This window comes from Haliotis cracherodii, unplaced genomic scaffold (assembly GCF_022045235.1).
Source record: "Haliotis cracherodii isolate W230 unplaced genomic scaffold, xgHalCrac1.p SCAF_1, whole genome shotgun sequence".
NCBI lineage: Eukaryota > Metazoa > Mollusca > Gastropoda > Lepetellida > Haliotidae > Haliotis > Haliotis cracherodii.
This window is the reverse complement of record NW_027266264.1, coordinates 15954378-15974038: the sequence shown is the minus strand read 5'-3', so window position 1 is coordinate 15974038 and position 19661 is coordinate 15954378. Positions and strand designations below refer to the sequence as shown.

At 43.6% G+C, this 19661-nt stretch overlaps 1 protein-coding gene and 1 long non-coding RNA gene across 3 annotated transcripts in view; one reads left to right on the top strand and one right to left on the bottom strand.

Annotated features, from left to right (window-relative positions):
- Window positions 1-19661, top strand: part of LOC139473568 (uncharacterized) — a 481685-nt gene that overhangs the window by 208079 nt on the left and 253945 nt on the right. The gene's annotated exons all lie outside the window — the stretch shown is intronic.
- Window positions 669-15959, bottom strand: LOC139460828 (N-acetylneuraminate lyase B-like). The gene is made up of 9 exons (XM_071242305.1): window positions 15857-15959; window positions 14641-14711; window positions 13908-13995; window positions 12752-12809; window positions 10298-10373; window positions 6599-6691; window positions 5267-5421; window positions 2068-2239; window positions 669-1465 (listed from the first exon to the last, which is right to left on the bottom strand). Exons 1-9 carry the CDS (start codon window positions 15916-15918, stop codon window positions 1299-1301), a joined length of 942 nt encoding a protein of 313 aa, XP_071098406.1. The 5' UTR covers window positions 15919-15959; the 3' UTR covers window positions 669-1298.

The window sequence follows — 19661 nt, the reverse complement described above, 5'->3', positions numbered from 1 at the left end:
CTCACTCTCTCACTCCATTTCGCGCAGATATGTTTCTAGGTGTGTCAATGCCATACCCATGTTTGAGGTTTTCACCAAGACCTGCATCACTTTAGGGTTTCCTCTAACTTCTGAAATGCTGTGATATAACTGGAATACTTTTCAAAGTACTACTCACTCACACTCACTTCAAAGTTTCAGAAATACAAGCTGTGGTCAACATCATGAACTGATGTGTTGAATTAAACTTGTCATAATGAATTAATAATTAGTTTCCGTCAGTCCCTTGGGTGTGTTACGAGGGTTGGGGGTGGTGGGGTGGTGTTGTTCACGGATGGCCCCGTCGTATAAGGCGCCGCGAAAAGTCACCCAACTCACTCACTCGATGTACATTGGTCAAAGGGAGGTAAGTGGTTATAGATGAGATAGGTTTATATATATATTTCAGAAATATTTTATAATTTGTAGCTTATTGCAGATGTAGATGTAACAAGTAACAGCTGAGAGTAAAGAACTAACAACCAGTGTAACTCTGTTAACAATAATTTAATGTCCTAAAGTATTCAACAAATCCACACAGAGCTCCAGCATTTATTTTCCTCTTACATATAATGTAACCCCTGGGTATCACAGATGAAACACAAGTAGCTGAAATGTACTTGATGTATTCACAACAAATGCAATGTTAAAAGATATACTTTCCGAATGTTCATTCTTTTACACGCGTTGTAGGAGAAAGGTAATGTCGATGACCTGACAATCAGAAAGACCTCGGTCGAATATCGTGAGTATCGGGGGTAGAATAGGTCTTCAGCAACCCATGCTTGCCGTAAATGATGACTATGCTTGTCATAAGAGGCGACTAACGGGATCGGGTGGTCAGGCGCGCTGACTTTGTTCATGCATGTCATCGATCCCAATTGCGTGGATCGATGTTCATGATGTCAATCACTGGATCATCTGGTCCAGACTCGATGATTTACAGACCGCCATCGTATAGCGGGAGTATTGCTGGGTGCGGCGTTAAACAACAACAGTTTACACATTCTCTTGTAAATAATTCCAACTTGGAAAAATAGAAGTGTAAGTGTACATTAAGATTTCACACTTTTGAGTAAAATGGTGTATTAGTCAATATACCAACGTTTAGAACAAAAGAAACCATGACAACGAGACCGGAAGTGTACAGTGTATGAATACTGTGTATGAAGCTTGTCCTCTCCCTGTTCTCTACCGGAAATTTGGATAAGAAGATGTTTATGTCCAGTCATTTCGAGGATATGTTTTACTGCTGGACTCGTATATCTGCGACTCTGGGTCTACTTCCTGTACCACTGGAAGAAACCTATTTCTTCTAACTCCTTTCTATATTTGGCGACGTCATCTGCTCCAAGAGCTCTCATTGGACAACGGGGCGGGCCAACATCCAGACCAGCGAATGACATCATTAGTTTCAAACAGGAAACAGTACTCCCACCTTGCGTCGCTGAGAAGTAAATGTACAAACTGAGATGTAATGCATATTCTGAAAGTGACATGTTTCTTGCGCTAGGCAGAATACTTTGGCAAATATACATCTTCAACAAAATAGTATTGTGCGTACTAGTACACAAACACTCACATTTTCTTCAAACTTTCAGATGATATAAAAACACAATATCAAGGAGATTGACTTTCGAAATACAAAGAATTGTTTTATCGTTTTCAAAACAACTATTTTCCTCAAGAAAAAAACAACAACGCTATTCTGCTGTGACACAATTTTGTGGCAGACACCAAACCAGCATTTGAAAAAATGGCAAAAGATGGCGTTCAAGGTCAAAAACAATAATCATTTGTCACGAACGAAAGTTCAAGTTTCTCCGTTAGTCACATCACATAACCAGCGGAGAATCCGGGTTAGATTTGGCGCCCAGCAACCTATGCTGGGCGTTAGAGACGACTAAATAGATCTGGTGGACAGGGCTGGTGATGTGCCATCCAGAACCCGACAGCATGGGTTGTTGCTCATTATATCACTCACCAGGTGATCTCGCCCAGACTCGATTATTTACAGGCCGATATCAAAACACATCAAGTAATACTGACCATAGTTAAAGAGCAGCTTGCATGTCCTCTGTGAACGGTACTGTTCTTTCCGAGCCGTGTCCATGTCCCCGCGGTCCATCGCCTCCATCATACGTTGGTACACCCCCGCCATGAAGTTGTAGGTGGACCCAACAGCCCCGTCAACGCCTAGCACCAGTGCAGATATCAGTTGCTGGGGGAGGACAATGTTTTGTCTGTATAAATGGGGCGGTTGATGTGTTCCACAAAATACAAACATTGCCTTGTGGAAAGCCAGAGACCATATCATATCGTTATAATCTCTCAAAAAAAGGATGTTGTGCCCTACCTGAACACAGCCGAACATGATGTAGTACTTGTACCTGTGTCCTACCCGGACACAGCCAAATAGGATTTAGTACATGTGTCCTACCTGGTCACAGCCAAACAGGATGAAGTACCTGTGTCCTACCTGGACACAGCCAAACAGGATGTTTTACCTTAGTCCTACCTGGTCACAGCCAAACAGGATATTGTATTTGTGTCCTACCTGGTCACAGCCAAACAGGATGAAGTACCTGTGTCCTACCTGGACACAGCCAAACAGGATGTAGTACCTGTGTCCTACCTGGTCACAGCCAAACAGGATGTAGTACCTGTGTCCTACCTGGTCACAGCCAAACAGGATATTGTACCTGTGTCCTACCTGGTCACAGCCAAACAGGATGTAGTACCTGTGTCCTACCTGGTCACAGCCAAACAGGATATCGTACCTGTGTCCTACCCGGTCACAGCCAAACAGGATATCGTACCTGTGTCCTACCCGGTCACAGCCAAACAGGATATTGTACCTGTTTCCTTCCTGGTCACAGCCAAACAGAATATTGTACCCGTGTCCTACCTGGTCACAGCCAAACAGGATATTGTACCTGTTTCCTTCCTGGTCACAGCCAAACAGGATATTGTACCTGTGTCCTACCTGGTCACAGCCAAACATGATGAAGTATCTGTGTCCTACCTGGTCACAGCCAAACATGATGAAGTACCTGTTTCCTTCCTGGTCACAGCCAAACAGGATATTGTACCTGTGTCCTACCTGGTCACAGCCAAACATGATGGAGTACCTGTGTCCTACCTGGTCACAGCCAAACAGGATATTGTATTTGTGTCCTACCTGGTCAAAGCCAAACAGGATGTTTTACCTGTGTCCTACCTGGACACAGCCAAACAGGATATTGTATTTGTGTCCTACCTGGTCACAGCCAAACAGGATGAAGTACCTGTGTCCTACCTGGACACAGCCAAACAGGATGTTTTACCTGTGTCCTACCTGGTCACAGCCAAACAGGATATTGTATTTGTGTCCTACCTGGTCACAGCCAAACAGGATGAAGTACCTGTGTCCTACCTGGACACAGCCAAACAGGATGTTTTACCTGTGTCCTTCCTGGTCACAGCCAAACAGGATATTGTATTTGTGTCCTACCTGGTCACAGCCAAACAGGATGAAGTACCTGTGTCCTACCTGGACACAGCCAAACAGGATGAAGTACCTGTGTCCTACCTGGTCACAGCCAAACAGGATGTAGTACCTGTGTCCTACGTAGTCACAGCCAAACAGGATGTAGTACCTGTGTCCTACCTGGACACAGCCAAACAGGATGTAGTACCTGTGCCCTACCTGGTCACAGCCAAACAGGATGTAGTACCTGTGTCCTACCTGGTCACAGCCAAACAGGATGTAGTACCTGTGTCCTACCTGGTCACAACCAAACAGGATGTAGTACCTGTGTCCTACCTGGACACAGCCAAACAGGATGTTTTACCTGTGTCCTACTTGGTCACAGCCAAACAGGATATTGTATTTGTGTCCTACCTGGTAACAGCCAAACAGGATATTGTACCTGTGTCCTACCTGGACACAGCCAAACAGGATGTAGTACCTGTGCCCTACCTGGTCACAGCCAAACAGGATGTAGTACCTGTGTCCTACCTGGTCACAGCCAAACAGGATATTGTACCTGTGTCCTACCTGGTCACAGCCAAACAGGATGTAGTACCTGTGTCCTACCCGGTCACAGCCAAACAGGATATCGTACCTGTGTCCTACCCGGTCACAGCCAAACAGGATATCGTACCTGTGTCCTACCCGGTCACAGCCAAACAGGATATTGTATTTGTGTCCTACCCGGTCACAGCCAAACAGGATATTGTACCTGTTTCCTTCCTGGTCACAGCCAAACAGGATATTGTACCTGTGTCCTACCTGGTCACAGCCAAACATGATGAAGTACCTGTGTCCTACCTGGTCACAGCCAAACATGATGAAGTACCTGTTTCCTTCCTGGTCACAGCCAAACATGATGAAGTACCTGTGTCCTACCTGGTCACAGCCAAACATGATGAAGTACCTGTGTCCTACCTGGTCACAGCCAAACAGGATATTGTACCTGTGTCCTACCTGGTCACAGCCAGACAGGATATTGTATTTGTGTCCTACCTGGTCACAGCCAAACAGGATATTGTATTTGTGTCCTACCTGGTCACAGCCAAACAGGATGAAGTACCTGTGCCCTACCCGGTCACAGCCAAACAGGATGTTTTACCTGTGTCCTACCTGGACACAGCCAAACAGAATATTGTATTTGTGTCCTACCTGGTCACAGCCAAACAGAATATTGTATTTGTGTCCTACCTGGTCACAGCCAAACAGAATATTGTATTTGTGTCCTACCTGGTCACAGCCAAGCAGGATGAAGTACCTGTGCCCTACCTGGTCACAGCCAAACAGGATATTGTATTTGTGTCCTACCTGGTCACAGCCAAACAGAATATTGTATTTGTGTCCTACCTGGTCACAGCCAAGCAGGATGAAGTACCTGTGCCCTACCTGGTCACAGCCAAACAGGATATTGTATTTGTGTCCTACCTGGTCACAGCCAAACAGGATGTATTCCCTGTGTCCTACGTAGTCACAGCCAAACAGGATATTGTATTTGTGTCCTACCTGGTCACAGCCAAACAGGATGTTTTACCTGTGTCCTACCTGGTCACAGCCAAACAGGATATTGTATTTGTGTCCTACCTGGTCACAGCCAAACAGAATATTGTATTTGTGTCCTACCTGGTCACAGCCAAACAGAATATTGTATTTGTGTCCTACCTGGTCACAGCCAAACAGGATATTGTATTTGTGACCTACCTGGTCACAGCCAAACATGATGAAGTACCTGTGCCCTACCTGGTCACAGCCAAACAGGATATTGTACTTGTGGCCCTTGGCGTCCTCTAGCTGGACACACTCGCTGGCTATAGGCAGGTCCTGGGAGGAGAACTTGATCCCCCGGAGACTGGGCACGACGCCCCTCGCCTTGCGTAGGAAGTCAGCCATGTTCACTGAAAACATATTTATGTATCAATTTACTGGCATATTATGTGTGTTCCTATGACTATGACCAGATACCATATAATAGATTATAATATTCGACTTATATCTCTCTCCCTCTCTCTCCCAACGTGGGATAATCGATAAATGTCACCTCTATTGTATTTTTCCTCTATACTTATACCAGGTATTCTATTTGCTTTGTTAGTTTTAGATGGTTTAAGGTTTAAGATGTCGATTACGTTGCATAATAATTTGTGCATACCCCCAATTTTAGATATACACTAAACTACGTTTATAACGAACTCGAAGGGACCACTAACTTCAGTTCGTAATAACCGTAGTTCGTTATAAGCATATATACAGCATTTATACAACAAATGGTCGGGACTAAAAATACGATCTTTGTATTGGTCAGTTCGTTATAAACATTGTTTACTGTATAATTCTTTTATATACTACGATAATAATGTATCTCATTCTAAAGGGTGTATGCTAAATTCTGGCTTCTTACCTAGAGCATACAATGAATGACACGAGTTACTGTCAGGGTATTGTTACAGTATTGTAACAAAATACTATTATACTATTATTATCAAGTATGTCAGCATTGTCAGAAAACCACCTTCGTTATCATAGATATCCAAGCTAGTATCATACGTTTGTTGTGAGTGTTGCTTTTACGCTGCAGCCAGCACATTAAGTGAGTGAGTGAGTTGGGTTTAACGTCGCTTTTAACATTATTCCAGTTATATCACGGCGTGTCAGCTTAATGTCGGAGGAAAGCCCGAAGTAATTCCAGCACATTTACAGTTACATGACAATGAGATTAGACACACCGGAAGTGACTGCACACAATCTCCATCCGATCCCCATTTAAATCTGCACTTATGCGGGGGCTTATGCCACGATTGTCTCAACGTTTTCATAAAATAGTAACTTGTACTACATCTTCATTACACATTTATTCTAAAGAAGTAAAATTATTAATTTATATATTATACACATATATACCCCTATCAATATTATCCATATAACATACTTCTTCACTGTTTATTAAATTGAAAATGTACAGTGAAAGTTATTTCTGGATTCTATTATACACAAGAAATCTGTTAGCACTGTTTTTAGAAGAGTTATATAACTCATTTTCTCACCGTAGAAATGATCCCAAATACATATACTCACGTTCTACACAGGTGAGAGGGGGTACGTGGTACAGATAGAGGGGCAAGGTAGGGGCAGCCTCGCACACACGCCGCATGTACTCAACCAGGTGATCTACAAAAAGTATATGTACTCAGCAAGGTGATCTATAGAAAGTATATGTACTCAACCAGTTGAGCTACTGATAGTATATGTACTCAACCAGGTGACCTACAGAAAGTATATGTACTCAACCAGGTGAGCTACAGATAGTATATGTACTCAACCAGGTGAGCTACAGAAAGTATATGTACTATACCAGGTGAGCTACAGAAAGTATATGTACTCAACCAGATGATCTATAAAAAGTTTATGTACTCAACCAGGTGATCTACAGAAAGTATATGTACACAACCAGGTGAGCTACAGATAGTATATGTACTCAACCAGGTGATCTAGAGAAAGTATGTCCACTGTTTCTCTGCGAAAATTCTCTGGAGAAAAGTCGAAAAGCAAAATGCGTCTTTAATAACAACACCCCTCTCAGACAAATCATCGATTGACATTATAATCACCGGCCTACCAGGATGCGATGACGTGCAATCAACCATGTCACATAGTCTGACCAACGAACCTTTTCTTCTCCTCTCACAGCAAGAATATATTATTAGGCGTTATCAGTGCTAAGCTATTCCAGCAATCTCCGAGCGGCCCATCTGTGTAAAGCAACCTTTGTCAATTGATGACGATACATGAGTTAGTGAGTATGGTTTTACGCACCTTTTAGCAATATTCCAGCAATATCACGGCGGGGGGCACCAGAAATGGGCTTCACACAATGTACCCGTGTCGGGAATCGAACCCGAGTCTTCGGCGTGACGAGCGAACGCTTTAACTACTAGGCTACCCGACAGACCCTATGATGACTATACGTGCGGCATCTGACAATTTTGCTGTATGTGGTCACACACCCGAAGAGTATTTTCAGTGATTTTTGATAAAACTATACCTTGAAAATTCATACAAGCTATATTTTTTAATCATGTAATGGACAGGGTTATGGATGTGACAGACCAATCCCATAAGCTTGGTATCACGATCCGAAAAATATGCAAATGAAATCACCTTGTAGGAACTAGATTGAGTGAACGGAATACATCGATGTGGTGTTTACATCTCAAAAGATATTGAACAAAGTTCCCTACATGAACAAACAGGTGTTTCCCGGTGTGTGAGTGCTTACGTTAACGGCCATGGCTGCAAATCACGTGGCACTATATCTTGACATTCGTCATCACTCGCCCCTTTCCGTAAGTCTCGTCATCCTATCGTCATCCTGAGTGTAATGTGCGAAAATTCGAGGAACCAATCAGAATGCGCGTATGACTTCAAATACTTCCGGCAAAGAAGCCCTCAGGAAGAATTTTTGATTTTACATATGTCTTGCATTTAAAGATATACCCAAGATGCAGTTATATGTGTTCAGTCATACTGTATAACACTGTAAGTCCCGATGTGTTTTCAATAGCATCTGGGATATATAATACTGGGGAAATATACGCCAATCATTACGCAACGAGTTGGCAATTCTTTTAGTTATGCCCGTTAGCACTGAGACGGAACCCAATCGCAAAAAGGGCCACGAGAGGGGCACGAGTCGCCATTCGGCTTGTCCCGGAATAACAGGATTTGTCCACGAATGTATATCGTAAATGGGGCAGTTCTCTCAGACGTTATATTCAAACTTCGATTATTTGAAGAAGGACATTATATAATAAAGAGACGATTACCCACACGTGCTTCCGAATCGTAAACACGATATTATTGGAAAATAAAATAAATATGTATTACGATCGCCAAAGGATCGCATAAAACAATTTTTATTCCAAATGTATTATATTAACGACAGGAAAACTCACTCGGCTAATAATCCTTATCTCACACACCTAGTGAACATGAGACAGGTAGATATGTGTGGTGTCGCTGTGTAGCATCACCTACCTACAGTGGTGAGACGGAAGTACTGTGGAGGGTCGGCATCACTTACCTACAGTGGTGAGACGGAAGAACTGTGGAGGGATGGCATCACCTACCTACAGTGGTGGGACGGAAGTACTGTGGAGCAATGGCATCACCTACCTACAGTGATGGGACGGAAGAACTGTGGAGGGTCGGCATCACCTACCTACAGTGGTGGGACGGAAGAACTGTGGAGGGATGGCATCACTTGCCTACAGTGGTGGGACGGAAGAACTGTGGAGGAATGGCATCACCTGCCTACACTGGTGGGACAGAAGTACTGTGATTGAATGGCATCACCTGCCTACAGTGGTGGGCCGGAAGTACTGTGGAGGGATGGCATCACCTACCTACAGTGGTGGGACAGAAGAACTGTGATTGAATGGCATCACCTGCCTACAGTGGTGGGACGGAAGAACTGTGATTGAATGACATCACCTACCTTCAGTGGTGGGACAGAAGAACTGTGATTGAATGGCATCACCTACCTACAGTGATGGGACAGAAGAACGGTGCAGGAATGGCATCACCTACCTACAGTGGTGGGCCGGAAGAACTGTGCAGGAAGAACTGTGGAGGAATGGCATCACCTACCTACAGTGGTGGGCCGGAAGTACTGTGGAGGAATGGCATCACCTACCTACAGTGGTGGGCCGGAAGAACTGTGGAGGGATGGCATCACCTACCTACAGTGATGGGACGGAAGAACTGTGGAGGGATGGCATCACCTACCTACAGTGGTTGGACGGAAGAACTGTGGAGGGATGGCATCACCTGCCTACAGTGGTGGGACGGAAGAACTGTGGAGGGTCGGCATCACCTACCTACAATGGTGGGACGGAAGAACTGTGGGGGGTCGGCATCACCTACCTACAGTGGTGGAACGGAAGACCTGTGCAGGAATGGCATCACCTACCTACAGTGGTGGGACGGAAGAACTGTGGAGGAAGAACTGTGGAGGAATGGCATCACCTACCTACAGTGGTGGGCCGGAAGTACTGTGGAGGAATGGCATCACCTACCTACAGTGATGGGACGGAAGAACGGTGCAGGAATGGCATCACCTACCTACAGTGATGGGACGGAAGAACGGTGCAGGAATAGCATCACCTACCTTCAGTGGTGGGCCGGAAGAACTGTGCAGGAAGAACTGTGGAGGAATAGCATCACCTACCTTCAGTGGTGGGCCGGAAGAACTGTGCAGGAAGAACTGTGGAGGAATGGCATCACCTACCTACAGTGGTGGGCCGGAAGTACTGTGGAGCAATGGCATCACCTACCTACAGTGGTGGGACGGAAGAACTGTGGAGGGGTGGCATCACCTGCCTACAATGGTGGGCCGGAAGAACTGTGGAGGAATGGCATCACCTACCTACAGTGATGGGACGGAAGAACGGTGCAGGAAGAACTGTGGAGGGGTGGCATCACCTGCCTACAATGGTGGGCCGGAAGAACTGTGGAGGAATGGCATCACCTACCTACAGTGATGGGACGGAAGAACGGTGCAGGAATGGCATCACCTACCTTCAGTGGTGGGCCGGAAGAACTGTGCAGGAAGAACTGTGGAGGGGTGGCATCACCTGCCTACAATGGTGGGCCGGAAGAACTGTGGAGGAATGGCATCACTTACCTACAGTGGTGGGACGGAAGAACTGTGGAATGATGGCATCACCTACCTACAGTGGTGGGACGGAAGAACTGTGGAATGATGGCATCACTTACCTACAGTGGTTGGACGGAAGAACTGTGGAGGGATGGCAGCAATGGCGTCAACGCCGATCTCAACTGCATGTTTGGCCTATGACGAAAAATGCGATAAAGATTAACGAAATGGAAACGAATATAAATCAGTCTTATATTATTATAGCAAGTGCTTAATACGAATTGTATCTGTAGACTTTCGATGGGACTTTATATGGGACAGTCCTGGGTAAGCATGTATGTCCCAAGCAACCTATGCTTGTCTTAAGAGGCGACTAAATGGATCGGCAGGTCAGGATCGGTGTCTTGGTTGATTGCATGTCATACTTTCCCAAATTCGTGGATCGATGCTCATGGTGTCAATCACTGGTTTGACAGGTCTAGACTCAATTATTTTCAGACCACTGTCATAGCTGGAACATAGCAGATATTACACATGTCAAACTGACAAATGGATGTCATTCTGTACACTTTCGTTCATCTTTAGCCATTACGGGGTGAAATTATTTCCAAATTTTCTGTCAAACATTTCAATATATCTAAGTTTGTTTATACACATATGTTGAGTCTTCTGGAGTTAACCATTCCATATTCGGTAACACACACTGACACTCACATTAAGTGATCAAAGACACATAACACAAATAGATAACCTATTTCACATAAGGGAAACATAATTGTTTTAAACGTTATGAGACTACACTGGCAAACGACGGAGACCTGCATCTCTTCGGGCTTTCCTCCCACATCAGGGGCGGTGGGGAAGCCTGGTGGTTAAAGCGATCGCTCGTCACGCCGAAGACCCGGGTTCGAATCCCCACATGGGTACAATGTGTAAAGCCCTTTTCTGGTGTGCCCCGCCCTTATATTGCTGGAATATTGCTAAAAGCGGCGTAAAACATTACTCACTCACTTCTTCCACATGAAGCTGACGCGCCGTGTTATAACTGGAATACCTGCCAAAGAGGCGTTAAATCAACCTCACTCAACCACTCTTCTGAGAAATGAGGTCCTATGGAAGCGCTCGTTAAATCTCCAGGATCATGAACAACCCGCACTTTAGACTACTGGTTTACGTGGAGGTGGGAAAACTATCCACTGAGTTTCATATGACAGCTGCTGTCTTACTCGCTCGATCTTTTTTTCAATGATCATACCACAATGTCTGTTTGCTTCTTGAAAACGTGTTTTGTGATACTTTCAGGTTGAAAATGCTCATGTTTATTTTAACATTATTTAGTCACTGACAAAGCCATCAATCAAACTCTTCCGCTCGTGAAATACATATAGTCTTGTTGCAACAATCCATTATAAGTGTAACTAGAAGCGACAAAACCTTGTACATGTTCATTGGAACTATCTGCTTGAAGCTGTTTGAAAGCTTCACTGAGGCCTTGAACGTTGTAACCTTCATCAAACAACCTTTGAGCAAGAGTGAGTGAGTGAGTATAGTTATACGCCGCTTTTAGCAATATTCCAGCAATATCACGGCGGGGGACACCAGAAATGGGCTTCACACATTGTACCCATGTCGGGAATCGAACCCGGGTCTTCGGCGTGACGAGCGAACGCTTTAACCACTAGGCTACCCGACCGCCCTTGAGCAAGAGTCGTATGACGCATTTGAAACCTTCGTTGAAAGAGTATGCTTGTTCTATCTCAAAAGTTGTGAAATGTAAACGCCAAAAGCTGAAGATGCTGGAATATATGTCGACATAAAGCGAAAGTTGACTATGGGAAAGTTGAAGTCATCCCTCTTATCAAACATTCTTGTGGACATTTTCTTGTCACTCGGAATCTTTATGCATAGATCTAAATATGAAGCAGATGATGTGTCTGTATGACGCAATGACGCGAGTGTGACTGAATGTTGCTTAACGCCGTAGTCAGCAATATTCCAGCTGTAGGGCAAGATAGACACATTTTTTATGGATAACAACTTCTTTAATACTGGGAAAAGCGACGTTTCGGTATAGACCCTTATACCGTTGTCAAGCAAGACTGAATGAGGGGCATAGTACAGAATATATATAGTAGCTGGAGGAATAACAGTAACAACAATTGCATAGTAATTACATATAAATTGTGTCTATCTTGTCATCCGTCAACTTCTAAGTAATGCCTATCAAACAATTTAGCTGTATGGCAGCAGCCTTTAAACCTGCGAACTAGTGACCGTCAACATGAGCAGCAGTCCACAGCATCGGGGTACGAGGACACGCATTCAGCCAAGTCACCGAGTCACACAACCGGATTCAGTAGTGTCGCTTCTTACAATAAACAAAACAGTGCTGAGTCTCTAATCCCTCAATGACGGGGTATCATGACGTAAAATGGGCTTCACTCATTGTACCCAAGGGGGGATTCACACTCGGGTCTGCGGGTCTTTAACCACTAGGCCCCCCCCCCCCCCCCCCCCCCCATCCCCACCCTCTCCTGTAATACCTGACCGAAATAGGAAAATAAGATAAATACCAAGGTTTGGGTGTCCCGAAGGTTGGCACATCCCACGTGCATAATGATGGTGTCTAGCCTGAAAGACAAGGGGCAGTCATGTTATATAGTATGGGTGTGTTGGGCTAAACTAGGCTTTGAGCACTATTTCAGTAAAATATCGGCGTGAAAATAAAATGCGACGTCATATGTAGACATGTGCCACGTTGATGAAACCAACGCGCGCAGATGTGGTGCCGACAGACCAAACATCATAATCGCGGTGAATCCAGGGTTCGAACACAACGACAAGCGGATCCTGATTCGGTCATAAGACTCGAGTTTTGAAGGCCATTTGTGGCACCTTTTACCACTAACCACCTGTATACTCGGAAACAATTATGTGTCTTCTTCATCATTGCATTTTCATGACATTATGTAGTCCACACCGACGGGGTGCGACACACATGCTCCACTTCATCAAGATATCACGATATTACGTGTTTTTCTTCTTTTTGTTCCCAAATTTGCATCTTCCGACAAAATACCCAAAGGCGTAAGTGCCCATGGTTACATATCACGGATATTGACAATTGTTTTGGACGTAACGTGTTTCTTCGTAGTCACCTCTGAGGAGGTTTTACTTCCTTCCAGTAAGACCAGACGTGTTGATTAGAAAATGAAGTGTAGAAGCGTGTTTCAAAGATAGAAGAAAGGTTTTCATTATGGTTGACGGTAATCGAACAACAACCTCCTGATCAGTAGTCAGGCACTCAAACGATTAGTAACCAGTAGACCACAGAACTGAGTGAGTGAGTGAGTTGGGTTTTACGCCGCTTTTAACAGTATTCCAGTTATATCACGGCGTGTCAGCTTAATGTGGGAGGAAAGCCCGATGTGATGCAGTTTTGCAACTTCGGTGAAACCCACGAGCACGGGTATGGTGCTGACAAACCTAGAAACATTATCGGGGCGAACCGGGATTCGAACCCACATTCATAGGCTTCTGGCGTTTCAGGTTACTGAAATCATAGGTTTCAGTATTACTTGCTGATACGATGGAATTTGAATGACAAGCTCGTGCAATGAAATTTTAGAGACATACTGAAACGATGATATTTAATGCTCATGTTGATGTTCAGATACTATCTGAGTGATCTGCTGATAAGCAGGGTCACTAGATTGTAATTACACTTACCGTCCATTGTTGGCCTTGACCCATTCAGCAGCGATGTCCTTCCTTTCCTCCAAGGTCAAAGACAACCCTTCCCCAGTCGCCCCGTTTACTACAAAAAGGAACTATATCTCAACAAACAACACCTACGTCTGTTCACACTGTAAGATCTATAAGCTGCTTCTCTTTCTATTTCAAAGCGTTTGTCAGAGTCGTGTATGGAATGTAAGCGACTGACCATTTGATTTTAGCTGGGATTTTTTTAAAAAAAAACAGCAACAACATATTGTCGCCGAATAACAAAATTATCCTTCGGACTGTTGAGAAAATAAAGAAATTGCCTGCCACTAAAGTTGCAGAGTTAAATGCGTTTTACTTTTAATAAAATCAGGTTCATTGCTACATACAAAAATATATAGGGTTTTATAGCTGTAGCTGAAAAATATCAACCCATCCCCTAGTTTAAATCTATGACTATAGATTACTGACATCATCGTAGTAAACATGATTTTGATTTTGACAACGGCCACAAATTTCACTTGGCTTCGCATATCCTTTCTTTATTGAGAAAAAGGTTTCAGTGAAATAGGAATTCGAATCTCAACAGTCTCCAATATACAGTTTTTATCACCTTGTTTCGAAATTATATCATAATCAGTGAATGTGATTTTTAGAATCATTCGTTATACTTTTAGTAAATTCTATTGACACGAATATGTTATTTTCGACAAATACAGGAACGACAATTTTAGCTTACCGAAGACGTGTTTAACACCGACATCTTTCAAATACTTGATATGCGCCTCGATCTTGCTTAGGACAACATCTCTGAAACATGCAACACCATTCACTGTACTTTACATGCTTGTAATATACACACCATTCACTATACTATACAACATGCTTGTAATATACCCACCATTCACTATACTACACAACATGCTTGTAATATTCAACACCAGTCACTATACTTTACACGTTTGTAATATACACACCATTCACTATACTATACAACATGCTTGTAGTATACAACACCATTCACTATACTACACAACATGCTTTTAGTATACAACACCATTCACTATACTTTACACGCTTGTAATATACACCATTCACTATACTATACAACATGCTTGTAGTATACAACACAATTCACTATACTTTACACGCTTGTAATATACATGTTCTCATCAAACTCTAATTATAAGGCATAAACATCTGAAACTAACCCCTGGGGATTCCGGGTTACAATTTGTCCCCAGCAACCTATGCTGGTCGTAAGGCGACCAACAGGATCGGGTGGTCAGACTTGGTTTTGTTTTGTTTGGTTTGTTGTTTAAAGCCACAGTCAGTAATATTCCAGCTATAAGACGGCGGTCTGCAATCCAGTGATTGATATCATGAGCATCGATCCACGCAATTGGGATCGATGACATGCATCAACCAGGTCAGCGAGCCTGACCACCCAATCCCGTTAGTCGCCTCTTACGACAAGCAAAGTCGCCTTTAACGGCAGGCAAGGATGGGTTGCTGAAGATCTATTCTACCCCGGATCTTCACGGGTAGGTCAGACTTGGTGACTTGGTTGATTGCGTGTAATCCTACCCCGATGGCCTGAATTGCTGTTCATAATATTGCTCATGATATCAATCACTGGATTGTCTGGTCCAGATTCGATTATTTACAGGCCGCCGTCATATATTTGGAATATTTCAGATTTCGGCGTTAAACAACAAATACACAGTCAAACATAGCCTTGTCCCGGTTGTACATAGGTAACAACCTATCTGTTGAAGCAGAACCTAATCTACCAAGTACATGATATGTCCTATCACGGTCTACACCTCGTTCTGTGGTTATAACGTGCATCAACCACGAACAAGGAGATTAAAGTGAACCCTGCGGGGGCAATGAGAAACAGATGGTTTTATTATCATAGACTGATGTACCAGTTGTCGTCGTTGTGCACTTACCCATTGTCGTCAAATGGAGTGAAGGTAGCAGCCACAAGGCCTGTCACTCGGAATTCAGCCATAGTTGTGTGCCTTTATCCAAAAATGGTGTCTCTAGCAGGACGTGATATCTGTATCTATCAACTATCTTATAGGCCAAAGCACAACCGCATTAGAAGTCCCGACTTCTGCCCCTTATCAAAGGACATGAAGCTACTTTCGTGAATACTACTTCTTATATTGACCTACCTAGTGGGTAGACCGTCTGCCCGGAGAGCAGAAGTCGGTGGTTCGATCCCATGTCGCGTCATACCAAAAGACGTTAAAAGATGTTATTTGTTGTTTCCCTTCCTCTCGCGGGGCAAAAGGATAAAACAAAGAATGTTCGGATCAAAGTCAGAATACTGTTTGCTTGATTGTTTGGTTGCTTGTTGTTATTGTTGTTGTTGTTGCTGTATCTCAGTTGGCTAGCGCTATAAAACCGGCTTTGGTGCGGAATAAATGCATAAGCATAAACATACACATACATTTACGTGTGTATGCACATCGTTATATATGTGGAATAATCTTGAAGACGTTAAACCCCATTTCACCTTATCACTTCAAACATTGACCAGATAGTCACAAGCAGTAGTTTTTCTGGTCGAAGCGGGCTGATGGCGAACACTTTTCAGACATGTTAGTAGGGTTCAATCCCATCAGAGGCATGGCTCGCGTGTTCGCTCGCCAAATGCTGAGTCCTGGTTCACATCCAAGATGATATTCTAGGATTTGTCATATATTGACGCCCGTGATATGGGTTCGTGCTTTCGAGTGGAAAGTGCCACTTGCAAGTGTCTTTTACGAGAAGTGTTAAAATTTTACACATACCTACGCAGAGTAGTTGGACCCGTGACAGATCGTTATTTGGATGAGTGTAAGTGCATGAGTTGGATTTAAGGCCGCTTTAAACAGTATCCCAGTTACATCACGGCGTGTCAGCTTAATGTGGGAGGAAAACCCGAAGCAGGTCTCAGACGTTTACCACAGCGGAATGCGGCGCCTTAGACGACTGGGCCACCCGAGGAATAGTGGCGATGGCGTTCTCCCCTCTATGTACATGTATTACGTACAAACTACAACGTCTATTAATGATGCCACCAATAGGATACGAGTACCACTTCCTCATATTTCACTTTGCAGACTATCAGTCCGTCAACGAACTGTCCAGTAAACTTAACGTGATTATGTACAATAACCACGGGGGTTATGTAATGTAACTACGCTATAACTAATAGCGACAAAACCATTTACATAAGCCCGTTACAAGATATCTCTTCTTGTACGATTCCGACTATATCATGAGCAGGCGTATATGAATCAGTATAAAAAGTGATGATACCAGGTGTTCGCGAAAAGATGAGTGTGTCCTGCCCCACCGGTGGCACCCGTCACAAACACATGAAAAGGCAAGTCAATTGTTCACCTGAAAACACACTGGAACATATGGTTCAAACAGAAATAGGGAAATGCATCTGACATCAATTTTGTCACCGATGTTCAAATTTGGAAATGTCCCCACGTGGTACCATAATACTTTATTAAAACATTTCTGAAGCCTAGTATGTTGTAATCGTGATTGAACAACCTCTAAGCCGTATGACGCTCTTTGAAGTCTTCTTTAGAAACAGCATGCTCGATTGTAGCTCAAAGCTTGTGAAATGTAGACACCAAGGGCTGAAGCTGCTGCAATACTGCACGACAAAAAGGAAAAGTTGGCAATTGGAAGGTTGTCGGGAATCAAGGAGTGATAAATAAAGGGGTTGTCTTGAGCCTAAAATAGTACCGTTATCTGTTTTTCTATGTCTATGTAACGAGCATAAATTCATAGTATTTTCAGATCGTTACAAATCACCCTGTATATGTATTACAGCCTGGGTGTTTATTGCTTCCAATTAAGCGAAGTTCAAACGAATGGGTTGACAAAGCCAGAGATGAAGTGCCTATATCAAAGGATGTATCTACAATACGATCTGTGATTACTTCCCTACGCGTAAATACATTGTCTATATACACAGGCCTAATGAGACGAGGTGGCAATCTTGAGCTCTGTTTACCGTTATCGTCAGTATCTTGAAGTGACATTTAGAAGCCGTAACATGAGTGTGGACGCACTCCTTAATTTTCTTGGTGCTGCGTTTCGGTACATGTGCTAGTACCGTTATCAAGCAGGTGTCTCTTGCTTGCAATTGATAACTCTGCCTGCAACTGTCCCGACACAGGCACATTAATACGTTGTTTGATAACTAGTCTTTGCCGGATCTCAAGAAGGCGTATTCAATTCGGTATGCGAGCGTCTGGAAGATTTTGATTAAACAGGGGACACGGGTGGCCCAGTCGTCTAAGATGCCGCGATTCGCTGAGCAGAGTTGCGTCTCTTAGGCGCACCAGAAACCTATGATTGTGGGTTCGAATCCCGGTGTCATCACCATACCCGTGCTCGTGGGTTTCAACAAAGTGGTAACTGTTTGAGACCTGCATCACTTCGGGCTTTCCTCCCACATTAAGCTGACACGCCGTGATATAACTGGAATACTGTTAAAAGCGGCGTTAAACCAAACTCACACTTATTAAACATCATACAACTGGGTGCCGTTGTACAAAGCGATCTTAGCGCTAAAGTGATCGTAACTCTCATACCTTAACATAGACTTACGACAGTCGTAGCGCTATGTTTTTTTTGAACAACGGAACCCTCGTCAAATATGTTGCGTCAAAGGCTATAAATTAAATACTGACTTTCCTTTTCTGTTCATGTTTGACACGTGATAGCGACCGGAAATCCATAGAAAAAGGACACGCCCCTGGTATCGATAATAACATTTTGTATCGACCCTTCATTCCTTAGACGTCAGTAGTTTTTTACTCGAAATTGTCCCGTGAAGCCACAGTTACAAAACACATTACGGGGAAGATGTATGTGTTTGGAATTTTCGGCACTGCGCTATCAAATGTGGTGTGCTCATCTATAGCTAGGGGACACGGGTGGCCCAGTTCGCCCCGATTATGTTTCTAGGTTTGTCAGCACCATACCCGTGCACGGGGGTTTCACCAAAGTGGTAAACATCTAAGACTTGCATCACTTCGGGCTTCCCTCCCACATTAAGCTGACACGCCGTGATATAACTGGAATAACGTTGAAAGCGGCGTAAAACACAACGCATTCACTAATCTAAAGCTAGCCCGAGAGACCACTGTATTTGTACATCAAGATCTAAATACAGGTAGAGCACGAGGACCCGAGGTTTTTAATCGATGACACACGTGGTTAACACGTCCAATACGCGGATTTTTATTTTACCATGTCAACGATTAATCACACATCAGTGATCCGAGTGCTTTAACCTATTTTAATCATTTTAAGTAGGCAATGCATATTGAACCACATTGATCACAATTTATACAATGCTCACCCATATCCATGTTGACGGGCCTGTTGTAAGCACCCATAGCCCTTACCAAATAGAGAGTATACAAACGTATTCACTAACTATTCGTTTCGAAAAGCAAAATTATAAACGTTTTGATGATAGTAACTACATAATTGTTAATTCCACATTTCTTTCATACCTCTGTGCTAGAAGACAAGATAAGTTATATTTCAGTGCGGGTTCGAATCCTGCTGGCGAAAAACTGTTTTCTTTTATCATCTGGACCATTGATAGAAAGAAAATGGACCCGAGAAGATCCGGAGTAAAATAAGTCTTCAACAACCCATGCTTGCTGTAAAATGCGACTATGCTTGTCGTAAGAGGCGACTAACGGAATCGGGTGGTCAGACTCGCTG